The sequence below is a fragment of the Leptonychotes weddellii genome, chromosome 6 (genome assembly GCF_054177405.1).
Source record: "Leptonychotes weddellii isolate Sample4059 chromosome 6, ASM5417740v2, whole genome shotgun sequence".
In the NCBI taxonomy this organism is placed as follows: Eukaryota; Metazoa; Chordata; class Mammalia; order Carnivora; family Phocidae; genus Leptonychotes; species Leptonychotes weddellii.
The window spans coordinates 138,276,655-138,296,414 of record NC_138374.1 but is presented as its reverse complement, the minus strand read 5'-3'; the positions used below and the strand labels follow the sequence as shown (position 1 = coordinate 138,296,414).

The 19,760-nt window shown below is 49.3% G+C and overlaps 2 protein-coding genes across 6 annotated transcripts; both read left to right on the top strand.

The window, feature by feature from the left end:
- Positions 1-374: 374 nt before the first annotated feature.
- Positions 375-4,120, top strand: S100A1 (S100 calcium binding protein A1). The gene is made up of 3 exons (XM_006748095.3): positions 375-578; positions 2,566-2,718; positions 3,821-4,120. Exons 2-3 carry the CDS (start codon positions 2,578-2,580, stop codon positions 3,962-3,964), a joined length of 285 nt encoding a protein of 94 aa, XP_006748158.1. The 5' UTR covers positions 375-578; positions 2,566-2,577; the 3' UTR covers positions 3,965-4,120.
- Positions 4,121-5,168: 1,048 nt separating this feature from the next.
- CHTOP (chromatin target of PRMT1) lies at positions 5,169-14,281 on the top strand. Of its 5 annotated transcripts, none has more exons than XM_031019058.2 (6): positions 5,179-5,455; positions 5,947-6,028; positions 7,544-7,697; positions 10,266-10,449; positions 11,245-11,382; positions 13,044-14,281. In XM_031019058.2, exons 2-6 carry the CDS (start codon positions 5,964-5,966, stop codon positions 13,247-13,249), a joined length of 747 nt encoding a protein of 248 aa, XP_030874918.1. In that variant the 5' UTR covers positions 5,179-5,455; positions 5,947-5,963; the 3' UTR covers positions 13,250-14,281. The 5 variants fall into 5 exon arrangements, 4 of the variants coding, with proteins under 4 accessions (XP_030874921.1, XP_030874920.1, XP_030874918.1 ...); XM_006748098.3 differs by having other exon boundaries at positions 5,184-5,455; positions 10,263-10,449; XM_031019061.2 differs by lacking the exon at positions 11,245-11,382 and having other exon boundaries at positions 5,176-5,455.
- Positions 14,282-19,760: the final 5,479 nt, after the last annotated feature.

Sequence of the window (19,760 nt, the reverse complement as noted above, 5' to 3'; positions counted from 1 at the left end):
GAGAAGCACCACTGAGAGCCCTTCCGAATGAGATCCTGAAAAGGACCCTGCAGCCCAAGACCCCCAAGAGGCTCCCACACACAGAGGGGAATCCCGCTGAGACCCCCGTGGAGAAAGATTTCCTGGACCGAAATCTCTCAGCGGGGAGTGAGACTCCCAAGATGAAAGGGATTCACTGAGAGGTCCCCTCACTGAGACCCCTCAGCAGGATCCTCCCCTTTCCTGCCAGTGCTGGGGTGGGGGTGGGGCGAGGCCTCTGCGGGTCCCTCCCAGGACCTTTCCCACCCCCTTCCGCCTGGGCCCTGCCTGCTGGTGCCCAGCAGGGAGGGGGGAGGCAACTGAGGCTGGACAAGAGGACACAGGGCAGCCTGTTCTAGCCCAGGAGACAGAGGGCGCCTCTGTCCACTCCTGGCCCCTTGCCCCACTGGGTGTCTGTCTGTGAAGGGGTGGAGCCAGTGGGGAGGGGGGGTCAGTGGGGGAAGGGCTGAAGACAGGTCTCCCCACACAGCTCCCTTAGCCACATTTGCAGACTCGTCCGTCTGTCCAGAACCTGCTCCCACCTCGGGTCCGGGCTGACAGTAAGTATCCCGTGTCTCCTGTGCTGGGTCTCTCCTGTGGCCAGCTTGGGGGAAAGGGGACTTCAGCAGGGCTCCTCAAGTCTGGGGACAATAGCATTGTGCTGCACCGAGGGTCTGGGAGGGGTTTGAGTGACAGCAGTTTGGGATTCGGGGGAGACAGGGTTTGGACAGTAGTGCAGGGAAGCAAGTGAAGGTCAGAGGGAGGTCTGTGGTATTCCTCAGAGAATGAAGAAGCCAGTGGGGAGCCCAGCCACCAAGCTTCCAGGAGATCAAGCCCTCCTACCACAGAGCCCTCAGAGTGCCCTCCCAAGGCTCCCTCACTCTCCCGGTGCTGGGGAAGGGAGCCAGCTCCCACCTTGCTTCCAGGCGGGTACGAATAAGAAGGCAAATGCAACTGTTGCTTCTGTCCCTACACCCACCACCACCCAGCCTTGCCAAGGGCTCAGGTCCCAGGGAAATCTGGGGGTGGCAGAGCATGGACCATGTGAGATCACGAGGAGGGGGTACTGTACCCACTCCCAACTTTCCTTTCACGTGACCTTCCCTTTCTTGGCTCAGACTTTCAGACTCCTCTTTCCTTCAAGTCTTTCCCTTTGTTTTCCTGTCTGCCCCCTCCCTGCCAAAGTACTCTCCAAACGGCCCCTACATAAAATCCCAGGCTGCTCAAGGGCTCCAGGCAACCTCTAAGTGCCCCTACTGGATGGGGCCAATAACTGAGCCACCAACAGCCCTCCCCCACAAACACTCTTATCCCCTCCATCAGTCCCGGCTTGGGTTCCATCTCCCCAGGTCTCTGTGACAACTGCTTCTCATGTCCAGAGTTCAGGTGACACTCACAAGGTTCCCATTGTAAAGGTGGAATGTCATTTGATCAGGGCCCATTGTTCAGCCCCCCAGGCCTGGGGAAAGACAAGGACACCTGATCTGAGACACCTGAGCTGTCCCCTGAGGCTGTGAAGGGGATGACCATCCCAAGGCCAAAAGAAAGAGGCCCACTGGCTTGGCAGTCCCCTCTCCTCAACAAAACTCTCCATTTTTCTCTTCTTCTCTCCCCTTGAATTCAGAGGACATACTCAGCCTTTTATCTCCCCCAACATATATCAGACCCATTCTCCTCACATCATCCAGGCTGGGCCTAGGCGAGGGAGTGGGCAGCAGCAGGGACAAGGCCCCAGGGGTCTCCTCTCCCTCACACTGGAAGCCCTGGCTCTGGGGAAAGGCTTGGTCATTCCTCTCTCGATTCCCACCATCACCCGATGGAAGGCCTGATTCTGCAGAGAAGTAAGAGGAACCAAACTAGAGGTAATGGAGATGCACCCCGGGGAAACCGAAGTGACCTGTTCAGGAGAGAGCAGAGTTAAAGGACCAAAAGAGGCCCCAGTCTGCTGACAGGAAGCTCAGAGGCACTTAGATCCCCGTCCCCATGAAGCCTTGGGCCAGCCACTCTGGCTGCCACTCTCTCCATCAGGCTGGCTGAGGGCACCAGACTGGCTCCTTGCTAGGGGTAGACAGCAGAATCAAGGCCGTAGGGAACGCAGCTCACCACCCTCAGCAGCAGAGCTTAGCTGTGCTAGGCAGGCAAGGCAGGGTAAAAATAGAGCCAGAGGAAGCTTGGCAGTGTCCTGTGACCATCCCTACCTGCCTGCCCCGCCCTCCTCAGTGTCCACCCAGGCAGCCAGGAGCCACTGCAGAGTCCACTGTAGGCCCCTAGAGCCAGCCCAGCTCCAGCGGCTCTACCTCCATGGCCCCAGTCCCTGACTCCCTCTGGCTGGGATATGGATTGAGGGACACAGAGAACAAGCCTGGATTTAGGCCTGTTTGGGTTCCCACATCCTAAAGTCTCAGTGAGAGATAAATTCCAGTGTGGCTCTGCTCTCAGGGCAACTTCAGGTGCAGGACCAGGGCCAGGTCTGAGGGCTCCCCTCCCCCCAACCCCAGATACCCTGAGCATGGTCCCCAACTTACTTCCATGGTGGGGGGCGGGTAGGTAAGCTGCGCGATGGGCTCTGAGCTGGAGACAGCGATGGAGACTCTCATCAATGTGTTCCATGCCCACTCGGGCAAGGAGGGAGACAAGTACAAGCTGAGCAAGAAGGAGCTAAAAGAGCTGCTGCAGACTGAGCTCTCCGGCTTCCTGGACGTGAGCACAGAGCGGGATACAGGGTGGGATGGGTGAGGGGTGGAGGAATAACAACTGGGGACCTCCCTACCATCTTCCCACCCCACCCCAACTCAGTCCAATCATCTTCTTCTTCTCCCAGACTTCTTTCCTGGATTTTTCTTGGTTCAAGGCAAAATACCCTAATTTGTTAATCACCTGTTAAGTGCTAGGACCCATGCAGACGCATCATTAAAGAAGGCTCACAGTCTAGAAGGGAAAGACTGACACATGGAAGTAAACCATGAATACCAGGAAGTAATCTGTTCAGGAGAGCCCAGAGTTGAAGGATCAAAAGAGGCCCCAGTCTGCTGACAGGAAGCTCAGAAGCACTTATATCCCCATCCCCATGAAATCTTGGGCCAGCCACTTAGGAACTACACAGAGCTTTAACAGAATTGCCAGAAAGGACTTCGGGACAATACTAACCTGACTGAAGTGGGCTTCTCCAAAGAGGTGGCACTTGAGCCATGGATTTCCACTGGAATATTATTAGGATAAATGTAGACATATTAGGAGGTATCTGCATGAACAAAAGCCTGGAAGAAAGAACATGGAGCATGCTCAGTAGTTTTGACCAGAGTGAAGGATGCAGAAAATTAGGCTGCAAATGCTGATTATTCCATAATAAAGAAGCCAGGAGAGAGTGCACCAGCTTTGAGGTTTTATCAGGCCTGGGCTCCAATTCTGACCCTGCCACCTTCCAGCTGTGTCACTTAGGCACGTTATTTAACACCAACTGTTAATTTGTTTATTCTCTAGTATGCAAATAATGAAACCTACCTCATACTGTCTGTGTTAGAATTAACAATTTTACAAGACAATCCCTGTAAAGCTTCTCTAGGCACTCAACATATGGTAATCGATGTTGTTACTACTTTGCCTTGTTAAGGGGTTTATTCTGTAGGTAACAGGAGGCCACCAGTGTTAGTTTTAAGGAGGGACTCCGAACAGTCCCATAATTAGATGTAGTTCTGCCTCTTGCTCACCTCTGCCTTCTTCCCAATCAACTACCCCCCCTTGCCCCTGATTCAGTACTATTCATCTCCCTACAAACCCACCTCTCCATCTCCTCCCTCCACAGGCCCAGAAGGATGCAGATGCTGTGGACAAGGTGATGAAAGAGCTAGACGAGAATGGAGATGGGGAGGTAGACTTCCAGGAGTACGTGGTGCTGGTGGCTGCCCTCACAGTAGCCTGCAACAACTTTTTCTGGGAGAACAGTTGAGCAGACAGCCCCAGTGGGCAGCGCCCTTCCCCCTCCTTCCCCCTCACCCCACTTTTCCCTCCCTACACTCCTACCCTTGCCCACCCTCCACCAAGGGCGCAAGAGTAGTGGGCCAAGCCTGCAACTCATCTTTCATTAAAGGCTCTTCTCTGGCCAGCTGCTGTCTGTCTCCTCTGGGGTCTGGGAGTGAGGAAATCAAGGTTGCTCACTCCCAATTCACCTTATTTGGGAAGGGATCTTATTCGGAGAGAGGTCAAGGGGACATTACATCTTCCTAGCTGAGGAATGCTCAAGGCCCAGGAAGGTAGGTGTTCAAAGTTCCAGCTGCAAAGACAGAAGAATTTCCCTTCAGTCTGCAAAGAATATTTACTGAGGACCTACCATGTGCTAAACATTGTGTAGAAACTGGGGGTGTAGTGGTGCACAAAACAAACACGACCCTTACTGTCACATAGGTGAAGTCCAGTAAGGATGCCAGACCATTAAACACACACACACACACACACACACACAAATGCTAGGAAGAAAACGAAAGGATCACGATGCACGTATACGCAGAAGGGTTGAAGATGTGCTCATTCACTCATTCCTCAAACATCTGAGGATTTTTATTGTGTACCCAGGCATAAGAAAAATCCTGTGTAGGTCTGCATCGAAACGCACAGGACTGGCAGATGGGGAGGGCATGGAAGGGGGAGCAGGGACAAAAAGACACCCCCCATAGGGATTTAACAATATTCAGGACGAGAAAAATATGCACAGGCATTGGTGACCGGCGGAGGATCCGGCGCCCTGGCCTTGGCGGGGGCGTCTACGGCTCTTCGCGTCCAGCACCGGGGCCCAGGTGCTCGGGAAGAGGCACCGAGGCAAATCCTCGGTGGATTTGCAGAGTTGTGGATGGTCGCCCTTACCCGGGGCGGGGCGCCGCGACATCTTTCTCCCCGAGACCGAAACCGCTCTAAGCGGTCCAGGTTACAACCACCCTGCCTGGACCGAGAACCTCCGAGACCACCAACCGCGAGCACTGGCCTCGCCCCTCCGCGGGCGGGGCGGAGTGTAACTCACACCCCACCTTTGCTAAAGCCCCGCCTTCTCCCTAGGGCTCCGCCCCAAACCCCGCGCAGGCGTAGCGCTCACCTTCTCCCATCACCCGGCTGTGCGCGGATCTGACGTCCGGCGTAATTGCGTCGACGCCATTTTAGCCGGTCCCACTCGGCTCTGGGCGTGGCGGCCATTTTGTTTCGGGCACGGAGCGGGAGGCGGCGGCGGCGGCTGCGGTGGCACCGACGCAAGGCAGGGAAGGGCCGGCGGGCGAGCAGGCGGACCGGCCGACCGCACAGCCGGCCGGCAACAACGAGCTAACCCAGCAGCCTACCGCGTACACCTCTGACCAACCGCCCACCAAGTCAACTCAGGTTCCGCCGGGCCCCGGCCCGCGCGCCGCAGCCGTGGTGGCAGCCCCGGGAGGCGCACTGGCGTCCGTTTCCTTCGGTGCGTTTCTGTGGCGAGGCGGGAGTGGCGGGGCGGCACGGCGGGCCCCGGAGGGCGGGGCCGGCGGCGGCGGGGCGGCGGCCCTGGCCGAGGCTCCCCCTCGGGGGTGGCGCCGAAAGCCGCTTTTGACGGCCTCACCGCCGAGATTGGGGTTCACGTGGGGGGTGGGGGGTCCGGGTTCCTTGGTTTCCGGGAGATTCTGGCAGCCGCGGCTGGAAAGGGCTACTCCAGATGAAAGCCAGACTTAGCTTCCTTCGGCTTGGTCGGGGTCTGCCGCTGGGGGTTAGGGTAGGTGTTTCCTGTCCTGCGGCCCTGAAGTCTGCTTGCGGCACGTGCTGTGAATGGAAGCGCCCAAAGCGAGTCTTGTGGGACCCTCGGGGCCCTCCATCCAGGCCTTTTGTTTCCGTTCGTTGCTGGGCCGGGTCTGGGATGCCTGCGGAAACGAGGGGTCCTGGCTCTGATGTGCTCATTCTGCCTATTGTCCTTTGTAGATTCTCGGGATTTGAAGATGGCTGCACAGTCAGCGCCGAAAGTTGTGCTAAAAAGCACCACCAAGATGTCTCTAAATGAGCGGTGAGGCAGCCAACAGCAACTTCAGCTCGTTCATAAGAAAACATCCCTTAACTTGGCCCTGGGGTCCGATGCACAAAAACCAGTTTTAAACTAAGTACCAACAGAAGGCTACAGACCTCTGTTTTTAGTTGCATCCTATGTGGTACACGAAACACATTGGGCGGTTGTTTCAAAACCCCTTATCAGTAGATTTTTATGTTAAGCTGTCGGAAGTATTTATCTGGTGGGATGTATTCTGAAAGACTCCTCACACCCTCCCTCCTCTTCACATTTTTTTTACATTGATACAGGGGTGGTGCAGCTCGGTAGCGTGGTACCTTGGCTGCAGTAGGTTTGCTGCCCAGTCCAAGGCCAGCAGTGTTGTGTCTGGCCTGTAAGAGGCAGGTAGCAAGCTGTGGATATGTCCAAAGGCCCTTGAATGCCATTCTTGGGCCTTGTAAGAGGCACTTGCTTTGCTCCATTTCTCTTTCTTTCAGTCCTGCTTTTAGTTTGTTTCTGTGTTCGATTCTTTGACAATTAAGTGTTCTTCTTTTTTGTGGCATTGAACTTATTTGACAGGACTAAGAGAGGAGTGTCTTCACAAGCTGTTAAGTGATTAATCTGATTTTGGGCGCCTGGGTGGCTCAGTCGGTTAAGCGACTGCCTTCGGCTCAGGTCACGATCCTGGAGTCCCGAATCGGGCTCCCTGCTGGGCGGGGAGTCTGCTTCTCCCTCTGACCCTCCCCCCTCTCATGCTCTCTCTTAAATAAAAATCTTTAAAAAAATAAATAAATAAAGTAATCGGATTTTCTCAGAAGTAATCACTTGGAGTTAGGAAAAGTAATCCTTTGAGACTAAGAAAAGTTAAGGTACTTAAGGTACAGTTTCTATTTCCCAAAGCTCTGTATTGAGTGCCTTTGACCAATGATTTTATTTAGTTGATGTTAGACCACTAAAAGATTGACTTGATGTTTTTTTTCTTTTCTGAAGCATATGTGCTGCTTCTTATCTCTTAGGGTATGATACACTGATTGTCCATATTTACATGTTACTAAGCAAACAAATACATAAGAAAATAAGATATACTCCTATAATTCATATGAGTGTACTATTTCCGTGGGCTCTGAAGGTGCTCTAGGCCTTCCTTATATTTGCTTTTACAGTGCACTCTCAGGTTCCCCCAAGATTTTGGCTTTCTCTGTTTGTCTTTGAAACTACATTTTCTGTCTTTTGTTGTCATCATACCTGCTTACTGCGTGTTTTTCATACCTTCCACCTCTCTTAAAAGCCGTTACCTGAGCCCTTGTTATCACTTTTGATTGAATGTGCTGCACCTAGCTGCGTTTCTAAGTTTCTGATTCTTGCAAGTTTGTGGAAGCAGAGGAGTCTTTAACCCACTTCAGCCTTGATCTAAGTGTACCACTTTACTTAAAGTTCGTGGGATCTGGAGCTCCTGGTCTAGCAAGCCATGAAAATGCCAATAAATGTTTTGTAATAAAGCTTTTATTTAAACATCCATTCTGTTCGACCTTGAAGCTTTACTAATATGCTGAAGAACAAACAGCCGATGCCAGTGAATATTCGGGCTTCGATGCAGCAACAACAGCAGCTAGCCAGTGCCAGAAACAGAAGACTGGCCCAGCAGATGGAGAATAGACCCTCTGTCCAGGCAGCATTAAAACTTAAGCAGGTGAGAGGATGGGTCTTAATGCTCCAGAAGCAGCTGGTGATCTCTATCAGGCAGTCCACTGAGGCTGTCAGGACGTGAAGGATGATTGCAAGGTGGCTCAGGGCAAAAGCAGAAACTTCTCTGGAGGAAAGAGAAGTTCAGAGAATTCCCATTTTGGCAGGTACCAATAAGTAACTTTTTGTTGTCTTTCTCTTTTAGGTAGTTTGCCATCAGAGTGGCCTATTTCTGTGTTATCAATGAATATTAATCTCTTTTTTTCTGATCCTTTGCCCTTAAAATCGAGTCACTGGATTTTACCACAAAGAAATTTTGGTTTCTGTTTTAGATGACCTTCCGAAAATCCTTTATTTATTCCATGTTAAATGACTTACAAAAGAGGGAAATAATCTTACTCTTTCTCCCCCAGCACAGGAAGTCTGAACAGCCTTAGCCAGAGATTTCCGATGCTAAAATATAGAAAGAGTAGGGTGACCTTCATCTCCACAGCACCTAAGTTTTGTCAGTAAAATAGAGGGAGAGCATTGAAAAATTAATTTAAGAATTAGTGGGTTCTCTGTCAAATTTCCAGTAAGAGGTAATCCTTATTCAGACCTGAAATAAAACCTGCTCTTTATTATTCATAGACCTTATATGCAAGTCCGGACAGTGGCTGTGGAAGGATATGTCCAAGCTGTGGCTGGGCGTCTGGAGGGCGATGCCATGCAACTGTAAGGACTTTAACTGGTAGCACTGCATGGCTGTGCATAAATTTGGCAGTTAAATATAACACCCTCCCACCCCCACCCTGAACTGTTAGGCTCACTGACCAAAAATAAACAAGGCCTTCTGCTTCAGCCGCCTTAAGCCATGGAGTTCTGTATTTGTCCCTGACTCAGGAAAGCAGTGAAAAGGGCCCCACCATTTTCCAAGAGTAGCTATTATAAATTGCTGAAGATAAGTCTCTTGACACATCATTCCAAAGGACCTTTCTAGAAGGAGCCTTAAGTATAGGCTGGGCAGAAAGTTGCCTCTGGAGCAGAACTGAGAGAACTTTCCACAGTGAAGGAAATACTCTACATCTGCTCTCCAAATATGGTAGCCACTAGCCAAGTGTGACTGTTGAGCACTCAAAATGTGGCTAGTGTGATTGAGGAGCTTTTTAAATTTTATTTACTTGTAATTTAAATAGCCACATGTGGCTAGTGGCTTCCTTAGCACACAGCACAGCTCTGGAGTGAAAACTAGATGGTATAGGAATGTCTTTTAAGCTTGCCGACTGTGTTAGAGACTACTGTTGCTGGCAGCAAAGGATTAGGAAGGGAGAACTTCTAAGCACTGTGCATTCTCCTCTGAAGCACGGATTTTGGGAGAATATACTCCGGATCATCGAACAGAAGGGATTTGTAGAATGAAGTCCTGACCTCCTGATTGTTTGCTGTCGGGAGTGATGCGACAGGCTCCTAAGGTTGGTTATGTCTAGGTGCATAATGTTCAGAGCCTGTCCCTCTGCTTAGAAGCAGTTTATTATCTTGTGCTAGAAAGCTAATAACTCACAGCATGTGGTTGCAAAAAAAAAAAAAAAAAAATCATTGGTAAGCCATTTATGGGTGAAGCCTGAGGATACACAGAATTTATTTTCGTTCCTATTGACTAATGGCTTTATAGGAAAACAGGTTTGCTGGGGCCTTGGTTGTGTTCAAGGCTACACAGTTACCTTTTCTTTGAAGGAATTTAATTCGCTGAGATGTTGTCTTAATAGTTTCTTTGAGGGACAGATTATTGAAAATCTCCATTAGTGGTGTGTCCTTGTTCTCAAATACGGCCCTGAGTTTTGTGATTATATCACCTGTCTTAATTCTAATGAAAGTTAGCTTACTCTCTGGAGATACATTTGAGTATTTTGAATTAAAGGTTATTGTCCTGGCTTAATGGAGCTGTTTGCAAGGGGAGACATGGAATTAATAGCGATTTAAGAAATATAAGGAAAGGAGGTTTGACTTTTTTGTGTTTATTTACATCTTAAGGTAAAAAGTGGACCGTCTGGAGATAGATACTCAGAGGAAAAATGGAACACACTGGCCTCTTTGACTGAAAAATCAAATCTTGTTTTTAAGTGACAAGAATTCAAATGAACTTAGAATTTAAAATATTTCCCAGAGTGTGATGAACTTCCTATGGTGTTTGAGTAAGCCTTTGAAGACAGTGGTAGTCCTTGGGCAAGTATGAATCAAGTTGTATCATTGTCAACCTGTGGTTCAAAAACAGCAGAATCCAGGATTTGAAATACGGAGTCCTTACTAAAACTTAAGTTCCAAGGAGTGGTGTATGGCTTCTGTAGCCAAACGTAGGTAATTTTTGTTGATATCAATTTAGCTTTCATAAAGGCTCTGGATCACAATTCTGCTTCTTTTTTACCATGTCCTGAGGCAAAGGCTAGTTTCTGGTTTAGGATCTTTGTGACATCTACGGCAGGTTTATCTCCCTCCACACAGCCATCTCACTTGCTTCTTTTTCTCTGCACTTTGAGTTGCTGAATCCCACTAGAATGCTTTTTTGATCTCAATCCCCCAACACCTTTTCTTCCAGAAGAGCTTAAAGCAGCGCCTGGGTAAGAGTAACATCCAGGCACGGTTAGGCCGACCCATAGGGACCCTGGCCAGGGGAGCAATCGGAGGACGAGGCCTGCCCATAATCCAGAGAGGCTTACCCCGAGGAGGACTACGTGGGGGACGTGCCACCAGAACCCTGCTTAGGGGCGGGATGTCGCTCCGAGGTCAGTGCTGTGTACCTGATAATTATTGGGCCTACCCCTCCCTTTTCTCTTGGGCTGCTTATGGACACATTTGTTTTAACATCTTGAAGCCTGAATTTGTATTAATATAATTAATAACTTTTGAAATCACATATTTTTAATAGTGCTGCATGTCTTTTCTCGATACCATTCCCTTTCTGATAATGTGCAATGGTGAGAGGCTATGACCTGCGTAACGACAGGTAATTCATGTCATCTCCATTCCGTCTAAACACCCTGCTGCTGCTTGAATCAAAGCACATGCAAGTTCTAGAAATAAGTCAGATCTAAGAAATATTTGGTCCCTTGGCCTGTATCATAACTAACCATCTCTGTGCTAGTGAAATACGCTGTTATATTTGGAAAAGAGAGGACAAGTTGACCCATAGCTACATGTTACATTTTGGGCACTGTTAACACTGTTCCCTGTGTTGTTTCTTGTCCCTTGTAAGAATGTATTGAGAGCAGGAGCCATATCATTTATTTTTAAATCTACAGTAATGCTAGGCACTTACCTGATTATTCAATAGATATTTATTATATGTACTTACTAATTAACTCCCAGCTTCTTCCAAAAATGGGTTTGATGTCAGACTTGTTGAATTGATTGAATAAAGAGCAGTTTGATCTGTTCACACTTGGTGTACAGCTTGCCCCACCCAACCTAAAAATTAACTGAATTAACTCTCATTTAACCCTCACCGCCTTCCTTTGGTTAGAGTCTACTTTGTCTCTCTTGGATTTACCTGCATATACATTGTATGCCTCCTCTCCAAGGTCAAAACCTGCTCCGAGGTGGACGAGCCGTAGCTCCCCGAATGGGCTTAAGAAGAGGTGGTGTTCGAGGTCGTGGAGGTCCTGGGAGAGGGGGCCTAGGGCGTGGAGCTATGGGTCGTGGCGGAATCGGTGGTAGAGGTTAGTCAGCTACCAACTTCAGAGAATAGCTCCCCCTTATTTCTCTCCCTTCAAAACTCAGAGCCACCTTTCTGCACAGCTTCAAGTCATAGGCAGGCTTATTTGTTTGTCTTGTTTTGTTTTTTGAAACTGGCTTATTTTCTAAATTCACATGCTGGTAGTGCAAAAAGTCTGTCATGGGTTGTCTTAAGAGCCAGTCAGGTACACGTCAGAGCCAGATTATGTTCAGGCTTTTTCCACGTTCTTGCAGTTTAAATCGTATTACTAAAATGACAAGATGGTCAGTTTGAGGTTTTACCTTCCTGTGTCCCTGCCCCACCACCACACACTCCATCCCATAGCTCAAAACCCCGCTTTGAGTCTAAGAATAAAGAAGAGGGAGATGTACAGAAATGAAGCTGAGTTAAAAAGGATGAGGAGATTGGAGCTGGATATTGACTTTGAAGCCAAGTAAAGTCAAGGTAAAGTTTGTGTCTACAGGAAATCAGAGATGACTTTTTTTTTTTTTTTAATCAAGGTAGAAAGCAAGAAGGTACCGTGTCAGTTAACTGACTGACTCTTGTTGATAATGTTACCTTTGAGACTTAGTGATACTTGTTTTGTGACCTCATGACCCAGATAGAAAAGAACTTAATGGTGTTGCTGTCATTAATCCAAATCTCGTGGGAGTTTTCTGATTTTAGAGCTTAGTGGAAAACTCTGAACAACACCTGTCTGAGGGGGTAGAAAATCTATTCCTGTAGCCCCTGTGTATATCTGTTTTGGTCCTTTTATAGTGTGTGGCGGGTCTTCTATAATTTATGACCTTGAAGTTGCCAAAGGATAATAACTGTTAGGAAATTTGATAGCCAAGGACTTGTTTTCTTCTCTCCCATGATATTGTTGGATTAATGAGTGAAGTACAAGCTAGTTTGGGTTTCAGGATGAAATAGTACGTTTCCACATTATCTTGACCTGGTTTCTGAGAGAGCATCACAGGGCTGGGTGGGGGGAGTCTAAAGGAGCTTTTCAAAAAGCTGCATATGTTTTGTTAAGTGAATTGAAACCACCTCTCAGATAACCATAATTATAAGGTGAATAGAATCTGAGATAGAATTGGCTGGGACTACTCTAAATATATCCCCCGTCTTCTCACTTTGTTCCTATGTCAGAACAACTCCTCAGTCTCCCGATGTGGGGTCAGCTCATTAGGTTTAATAAATTTGAGGAGAGATGAGCTAATTTTCTAGAAAGATCTTCAGTAAGGCTTACTTTAAAAACTGTATAGCCCTGCACCCGTTTCTCTGTGCCCTTGTTACTTCTTCCCTAAGTGAGGTTATCTATAGTGTATTTTAATTATGAACTTACAGTGGGTTTTAAACTTGAGGTAATTTCTTTGTTTTAGGAGAGGTTAAGATTCTTTTAATTGTCAGTTATTTTCCCTTTGTCGACAGAATAAAGTCTTTAAATAGCATTTAGAGATGAGCCTGTAAACAGGGATTCATTATGTGTGCTTTCCATGTGTTGCTTTCTACCCAGTGTGTTTCCTGTTTTTCCAGATTTCTCCTCTTTGCCCTGCCCTTTCAGCCTTTCTCAGCTAGGCCCTGCTGCTCTGAGGGGCATTTGCCATAACACCCATTAAACCTACTTGTAACTGTCTCCTTTTTTTCCCCTTGGGCCAGGTCGGGGTATGATAGGTCGGGGAAGAGGGGGCTTTGGAGGTCGAGGCCGAGGACGTGGACGAGGGAGAGGTGCCCTCACTCGCCCTGTACTGACCAAGGAGCAGCTGGACAACCAGTTGGATGCATACATGTCGAAAACAAAAGGACACCTGGATGCGGAGTTGGATGCCTACATGGCACAAACAGATCCAGAAACCAATGATTGAAACCTGCCCACCCTCCTGTGAGAGACTCTTGTTCAAAAGTCACCATATCTGTAAATAACCTTGAGATAACAGATGGAGAAGAAACCTGATTGATGCTGGAAGGACCTATCACAATAGGCTATGGACTTAACTTGCCACCAGTTTGTGCATTTAGTGTGTTCCTTTTACTTTTTTGATACTGTGTTGTATGAAACCCTTTTTTCCTCTGACTTGGGTTTTATTTTGTTGTGTTTGGGGTCCCCCCCCCATCGCTCTGACTTCTCTTTGAACATGAATGTGGTGGCCTTGTGGCTAGAAAACCCTCTTCCCATCTCTGCCTCCCTTCATCTGTCGTATGCTCTCATGTTCTAACATTTCCTCTTGTTATCTCTTTGTCCCCATGAAAAAAGCCCCAGAAAGAACCCATCAGTGTTCCTTTCTGATGCCTAGGTTTCTGAGAGATGGTTCTGTTCTACATGATCTTTAATATAAAGCCTCTTAGAAGTGTTTAGAAAATGTGGAGCTCAAATTCTGCCGCATTGATAACATTAGTGTAGTAAATTAGGGACACTGACATAGCCACAGGGCCACATAACAGGTTACACGTGGTAACACCTCTGATTTGATTAAAGTTAACTTCTGTGTACATTGACACCACATAACGAGTGTGCTGGGCTGGGTGTGTGCACTTTCTACCCTGAAATGAGATGTATAAACTTAGCTCTTGGCTTTGTATCATGTCCAAAGAGCTACTGTTGGGTTGGCTTACACTTGTAATAGAGAGGAAATGGGCATTTGGTTTGGGCAGATGCTTCAGAGAAAGGGATAGAATGATGGCAGATACCTTTTAGGAGTCAGAACATACCCATGCTGGAATGCTATTGTCCTTATGTTTATCCCAAACCAGTCCTGGGCTTCTCCATTCATTGGCTTTGTTTGGCCCTCTTATTTCCCTTTGAAGGTTTAAGTTCAACTATATTCTGTCAACTGTTCCAGTTTTCAGTGGAATCTTGTATTTCTGGTTTATCGTAACAAGAAATCGTTTCAAATCTAGTCAGGACTTTTTCTTTTGTTGGGCTCCTTGAAATGCTGTGGTCACTATAACAATACCCTGACCTACCCCTTGTGGAATTCAGAGTCCTTTTCTTCATAGGAGTATTAAAATCAGGGTTGGGGGGCAGATGGAGATAGGGCCTTGAGCCTGAAAGTGAAGAATTTGCCCTCTGAGTAAGCCTGGCAGAAAGGTGGATAGCCACACAAAATAATGTTCTGGCCTATTTGGCCCATAGGAAGCTCCAGCGGAACAATCTTAGGCAGTATTCTGGACCCTGGTGCTGGTTTCTCTCTTCCCCTGTGCTGTGGGAAAGAACCTAACCACCTCCAACCAAACCAGTTGCTGGTGAGACACGTTGTTCCCTAAACTGTTAGGAGGTGTGTGTGGCATGCTGGGAAGGAAATTTTGGTCAAGACATCCTGGACTTGAATCCTATCTGTATGACTTGGGCTTCTTAGCCTCTGGATTGTGAGGCAAGTGGTTTAGTCCTGTAGAAGAGTGAGATTGAGAAGACCAGGTGGTGGTAGAGGACAACCACGTTTTAAAAAATCCACCTGATCTGGTTTCTGAGTGTGCTATAATCACTTCTCTTTATTAAAAATGGACTGTGAGGCTGGAGGTCTTTAGGTCAGACAGGTGTTCATAACATGTAATTGGAAGGGGTGGGGTGGAAAGTATTTTTATCTGGGCAAGTCCAGTTGTAAGGGTAGTCTCTTAGGTAGTCCCTTAGGTTGACTCTTGTCAGCTCCCAAGATTTGTGAGGGAAGTGCTGCTTGGCAGTGGACAGGGTGCCCTTTTCAAATACATCCACTGGTTACATCAGGCACTTTACAGGACACCTTTGGGAAGAAGGAAAAGGAACTGCAGGGTGAGTAGGTCCCTCACCCTCTTCACACAACTTCCGATGAGCCATTTCTCAGGGGTTATTCCCCAGTCTCCCTAGGTAGCAGGTGCATGCCCCCAAATAGGATATTTATTTTAGAGCGGGAACGAGGCGGGCAGGGGGAATACCAATAAGACTTGCCACTGAGCGTGGAGCCCAATGCTAGACTCCAGGTCACTGAGATCATGACCTGAGCTGAAAGGTGCTTAACCAACTGAGCCACCCAGGCGCCCCAATCTGGTGGGTTTTGAACCACTTCTTTCCCCATCCCTCTTTTAATCCACTGAGATCCTCTAAGATTCATGAAAGGCTTTGAGGCATATGTGAGGAAAAAGGAACTTGGCCAGGTGGGGGGGAGGGGCCACAGTGCCCCACACACCTCTATGCCCATGTCCCCCCTTCTTTTACTTGCGGATAGCCCCACATACTTTTGGCAAAGTTTCAGAGTAAAAGCAAAATGTTGAGGGAGTTGGGAAATGGGAGAGCAGGACACTGGAATGGTGGCACTGAGCCTCCTGGCACTGCCCTCCAACTCATTGATGGAATTGGCTTGGGAGATTCATTTCAGGACAGTCCCTGAATGTTCCCACCCCCTGAGCTAGAAAAGGAAGGGTGGGGGGCTCTGCTAAGTGGTTTAGCTGCTCCCTCATAGGTCAGCCTCTTCTAGCCCAGACTGCCCCTTCCCCGGGTGCTTCAGCCCTACCATCCTGCTGACTCCAGGCTCCTCTTGCCCACAGGTGGCCATCAGGAGGACTTGCCCCATGTCCTCTACACCCATCTCTTGCATGGGCCCAACTTGCAGCGAAGTGAGCTAAGACCAAGTTGGGGCTGCCGTTTCCAGCATCTGCATGAATCTTTACTGTGAACCGTCAGGTGGTGGGGGTGGGGACCCTGCTTTGAAGGTCCCAGTGGACCCTCCACTATATTCGTCCTACCTCATGAAGAAGTTCATTCCCAGCAATGGGCACAAGGAACTTTACCAGCTTCAGGCCCTCCCGGCCCTCCTGCTGCTCACTGCAGTTCTCGGCATCTCCTGAGCCCTGTGCCCACTTCTTCCACCTTCAGTCCCAGCTGAGTGTCCAGGGTAGAGAGGGACAAGGAGATTGAGGCCAGTTCCTGGGTCAGCCTTTTACTCACTGAACCACCATCTGCCAAGGGCTTGCCATGCAGACACTGACTGACAAGGTGTGGTTTGGTAGGAGGGTTGGGGCCCCAGCGGACTCAGTAGAGCATGTGACTCTTGATCTCAGGCTTGTGAGTTCAAGCCCCACTTTGGGTGTAGAGATTATTTTTAAAAATTTTGTAAAGGGGGTCTTGGGACCGCAGAAAAGAGATTGGTGAGCTGGACCTTGAAAGTCAAGGGAAGGTTTGGGGTGTCTGGGTGGCTCAGTGGGGTTACACATCTGACTTCTGTTTTTTTAAGATTTGATTTAGGTGGCTCAGTCATAGTGTCTGCCTCCGGCTCAGGTCATGATCCCAGTGTCCTGGGTTGAGTTCCACATCGGGCTCCCTGCCTGGCGGGAAGCCTGCTTCTCCCTCTCCCACCCCCACCCCCCGCTGTGTTCCCTCTCTCGCTGTCTCTCTCTCTGTCAAATTAAAAAAAACTTTTTTATTTATTTGACAGAGCACAAGCAGGGGGGAGTGGCAGGAAGAGGCAGTGAGAGAGGCAGGCTCCCCACTGATCAGGGAGCCCAATGCGGGGCTCAATCTCAGGATCCTGAGATCATTACCCTAGCCGAAGACAGACGCCTAACTGACTGAGCCACCCGAGTGCCCCAAGCATCTGACTCTTGATCTCAGCTCAGGTCTCAATCAGGGTCGTGAGTTCAAGCCCCACATTGGGCTCCACACTGGCCCTGGAGCCTATTTAAAAAAGAAAAGGGAAAGTTTGACAGAGAAGGGGGAAGAATCTCCCAAGTACAGAGAACAACAAATACAAAGGTACAGAGGCCTAAACGTGTGTTGCATGCTGGGGAGTGAGTGTTCAGTGGTCCTCCAACCTAGGGTGGGAGGCACGACTGACAAGATCAGGTAGCCCAGAGCCTAACTGTCTGCTAAAGAGCTTGGGCTTCATGCTTCGGGCGGTGGTGAGCCACTGCGGATTTTCAAGTGGGGTGATATACACAATGCTGGAGGGAGGTGCAGATGGGTTAGCGGAAGCAACGGTGGAGGCTGGGAGACCTTCAGGGCTGTTGTGTTCGTCCAATCACCAGAGTGGACCTGAATCTGGGCAGTGGCAGGGTGGCTGGGGAGAAGCCCACACCCTCAGTGGTTTCCACACTATCTGACGTCTGGCTGTCTGTCAGACCTGAGAAGGCAGTCGGGGTGGCCTGAACAAGCTGCCAGGGGCAGCAGGCCATGTGTGGTTACCTCTCCCGTTGATGACCCCATGATGTCTGATCTGGAACCAATGGCAGTGTTGCTGCCCACCATCTAGTCCAGCCTCCACCACAGCCTCCCACTCCCCAGGGTTCCAGGCCTCCAGGCAAGAGGGCCTGGCTGAGGATAAGGCCCCTTCCTCCCCTCTTAGGGGCTTCCTGGGGGCTCATCACGTAGCTCCAGCAGCAGGGCTATGCCCAGACCAGCACTGTAAATGGGGCCTGAGAGGCTGTGACCTGGGACGAGGACCTGGCCTGGCCTCTGTATCCCCTCTCCTCTTCCCGTGGGCTGTCCCATCCATCCCTCTGAAGCCCCAGTACCTTTCCCACCGATTCCCCAGGCAATGTGGGAAGAGCAAGAGAGCCCCAGCCTCCATTTCCCTGGGCTCTAGGGACCTTTTAAGGATTCACTCCCACCCCACAAACACACACAAAGTTGCCACAATGGCGTGTCATCTGATTTCTGACCCAGGACCTTCTCCAGACACCATCTCCAGCCTCTTTTTTTTTTTTTTTTTTTTTTAAGATTTTATTTATTTATTTGACAGAGACACAGCGAGAGAGGGAACACAAGCAGGGGGAGTGAGAACACGAGGGAGAGGGAACACAAGCAGGAGGAGCAAGGAGCCCAACGTGGGACTCGATCCCAGGACCCTGGGATCATGACCTGAGCCAAAGGCAGACGCCTAATGACTGAGCCACCCAGGTGCCCCTATCTCGACTCTTTTTTCTTTTTTTAAGATTTTATTTATTTGACAGAGACACAGTGAGAGAGGGAACACAAGCAGGGGTAGTGGGAGAGGGAGAAGCAGGTTCCCCACGGAGCAGGGAGCCCGATGCGGGACTGGATCCCAGGACCCTGGGATCATGACCTGAGCTGAAGGCAGACGCCCAACCGCTGAGCCACCCAGGCGCCCCCTATCTCCAGACTCTTTAATAGGAATCTCCACACCCCCGACCTCCTTGATGTTCTGTCTCCCATTTTTACCTGGTCATGCCAGTGGGAGAGATACTCCAGGTGCCACCTGGCTGCCCTACACTCATGCCTGGGTGGGCTCTCAACCTGCACTGTACCCTGACTAGTGAGGGCCCTGACTGACCACACAGCCCTGGGGCAAAGGACAGCAGGATAGGGGGACCCCTGAGGGTGGAGACAGAGGCCAGGACAGCTCTGGGGCCTGTGATGGTGATAGCAGTCTTCAGTCATGGTCCTCTTACTGTGTAGGGCAGGCAGTCCAGCAGGCCTGGTGTAGATAAGGCTCCAGGAAACCTCTTAAAAATATTCACTTGATTATTTAGGTTCGATTTATTGGATTTCTTTACCCTTTAGTGTAAGGTGACTATTGGCTTAAGATTTAAACATATCCATGGTGTGATCTTGTGGTTTATAATAAGAACTATGTATTTAGGGCCCCTGGGTAGCTCAGCAGGTCAAGCGCCCACCTTTGGCTCAGGTCATGATCCCAGGGTCCATGATCCCATCGGGCTCCCTGCTCCGTGGGGAGTCTGCTTCTCCCTCTCCCTCTCCCCCTCTCTCTCTCAAATAAATAAATAAAATCTTTAAAAAAATAAGAAAGAAAGAAAGAAATATGTATCTAGTCTTGTGCTGGCACAGAAATCCTAAAACCTGGGAAGTTCCTGTGATGAGAGCAATAAAGGGCCTTTTGTTGTGTTAATGTTGACTTTCCAAAAGCCTCTAGGTAGCCTAAGGATGGAGGCTGGTTGCCAGGCGAACCAATCCTGTGTTGGAACTTCCAGTCCCATCCACCTCCCCAACCTCCAGGGAACAGTGGCTGGAGGTTCAATCCATCACCAGTGGCCAAGGAAGCAATCATGCCTGGGTAATAAAGGATGGGGTTCGTGGAGCCTCAGGGGAGAGTGGTGCGCCTGGAGGGCACGGAAGCTCTGTGCTCCTTCCCATGCGGATTTACCCTCTGCATCTCTTCCACCTGACTATTCCTGAGTTCTAGCCTTTCATAATAAACCGGCATTCTAGTAAGGAAAATGCTTCTCTATGATCCGAGAGCCGCTGTAGCAAATTAACTGAACCCAAGGAAGGGGTGGTGGGACCCTCCAATCTATACCTGGTCAGCCAGAAGCACAGGGGACAAGCTGGGCTTGCAACTGGTGTCTGAAGGGTGGGGGTTGGCCATCATGCACTTAACCTGTGGGGTCTGATGCTACCTCTGGGGAGACCTTGCCAGAATGGAGTTGAAT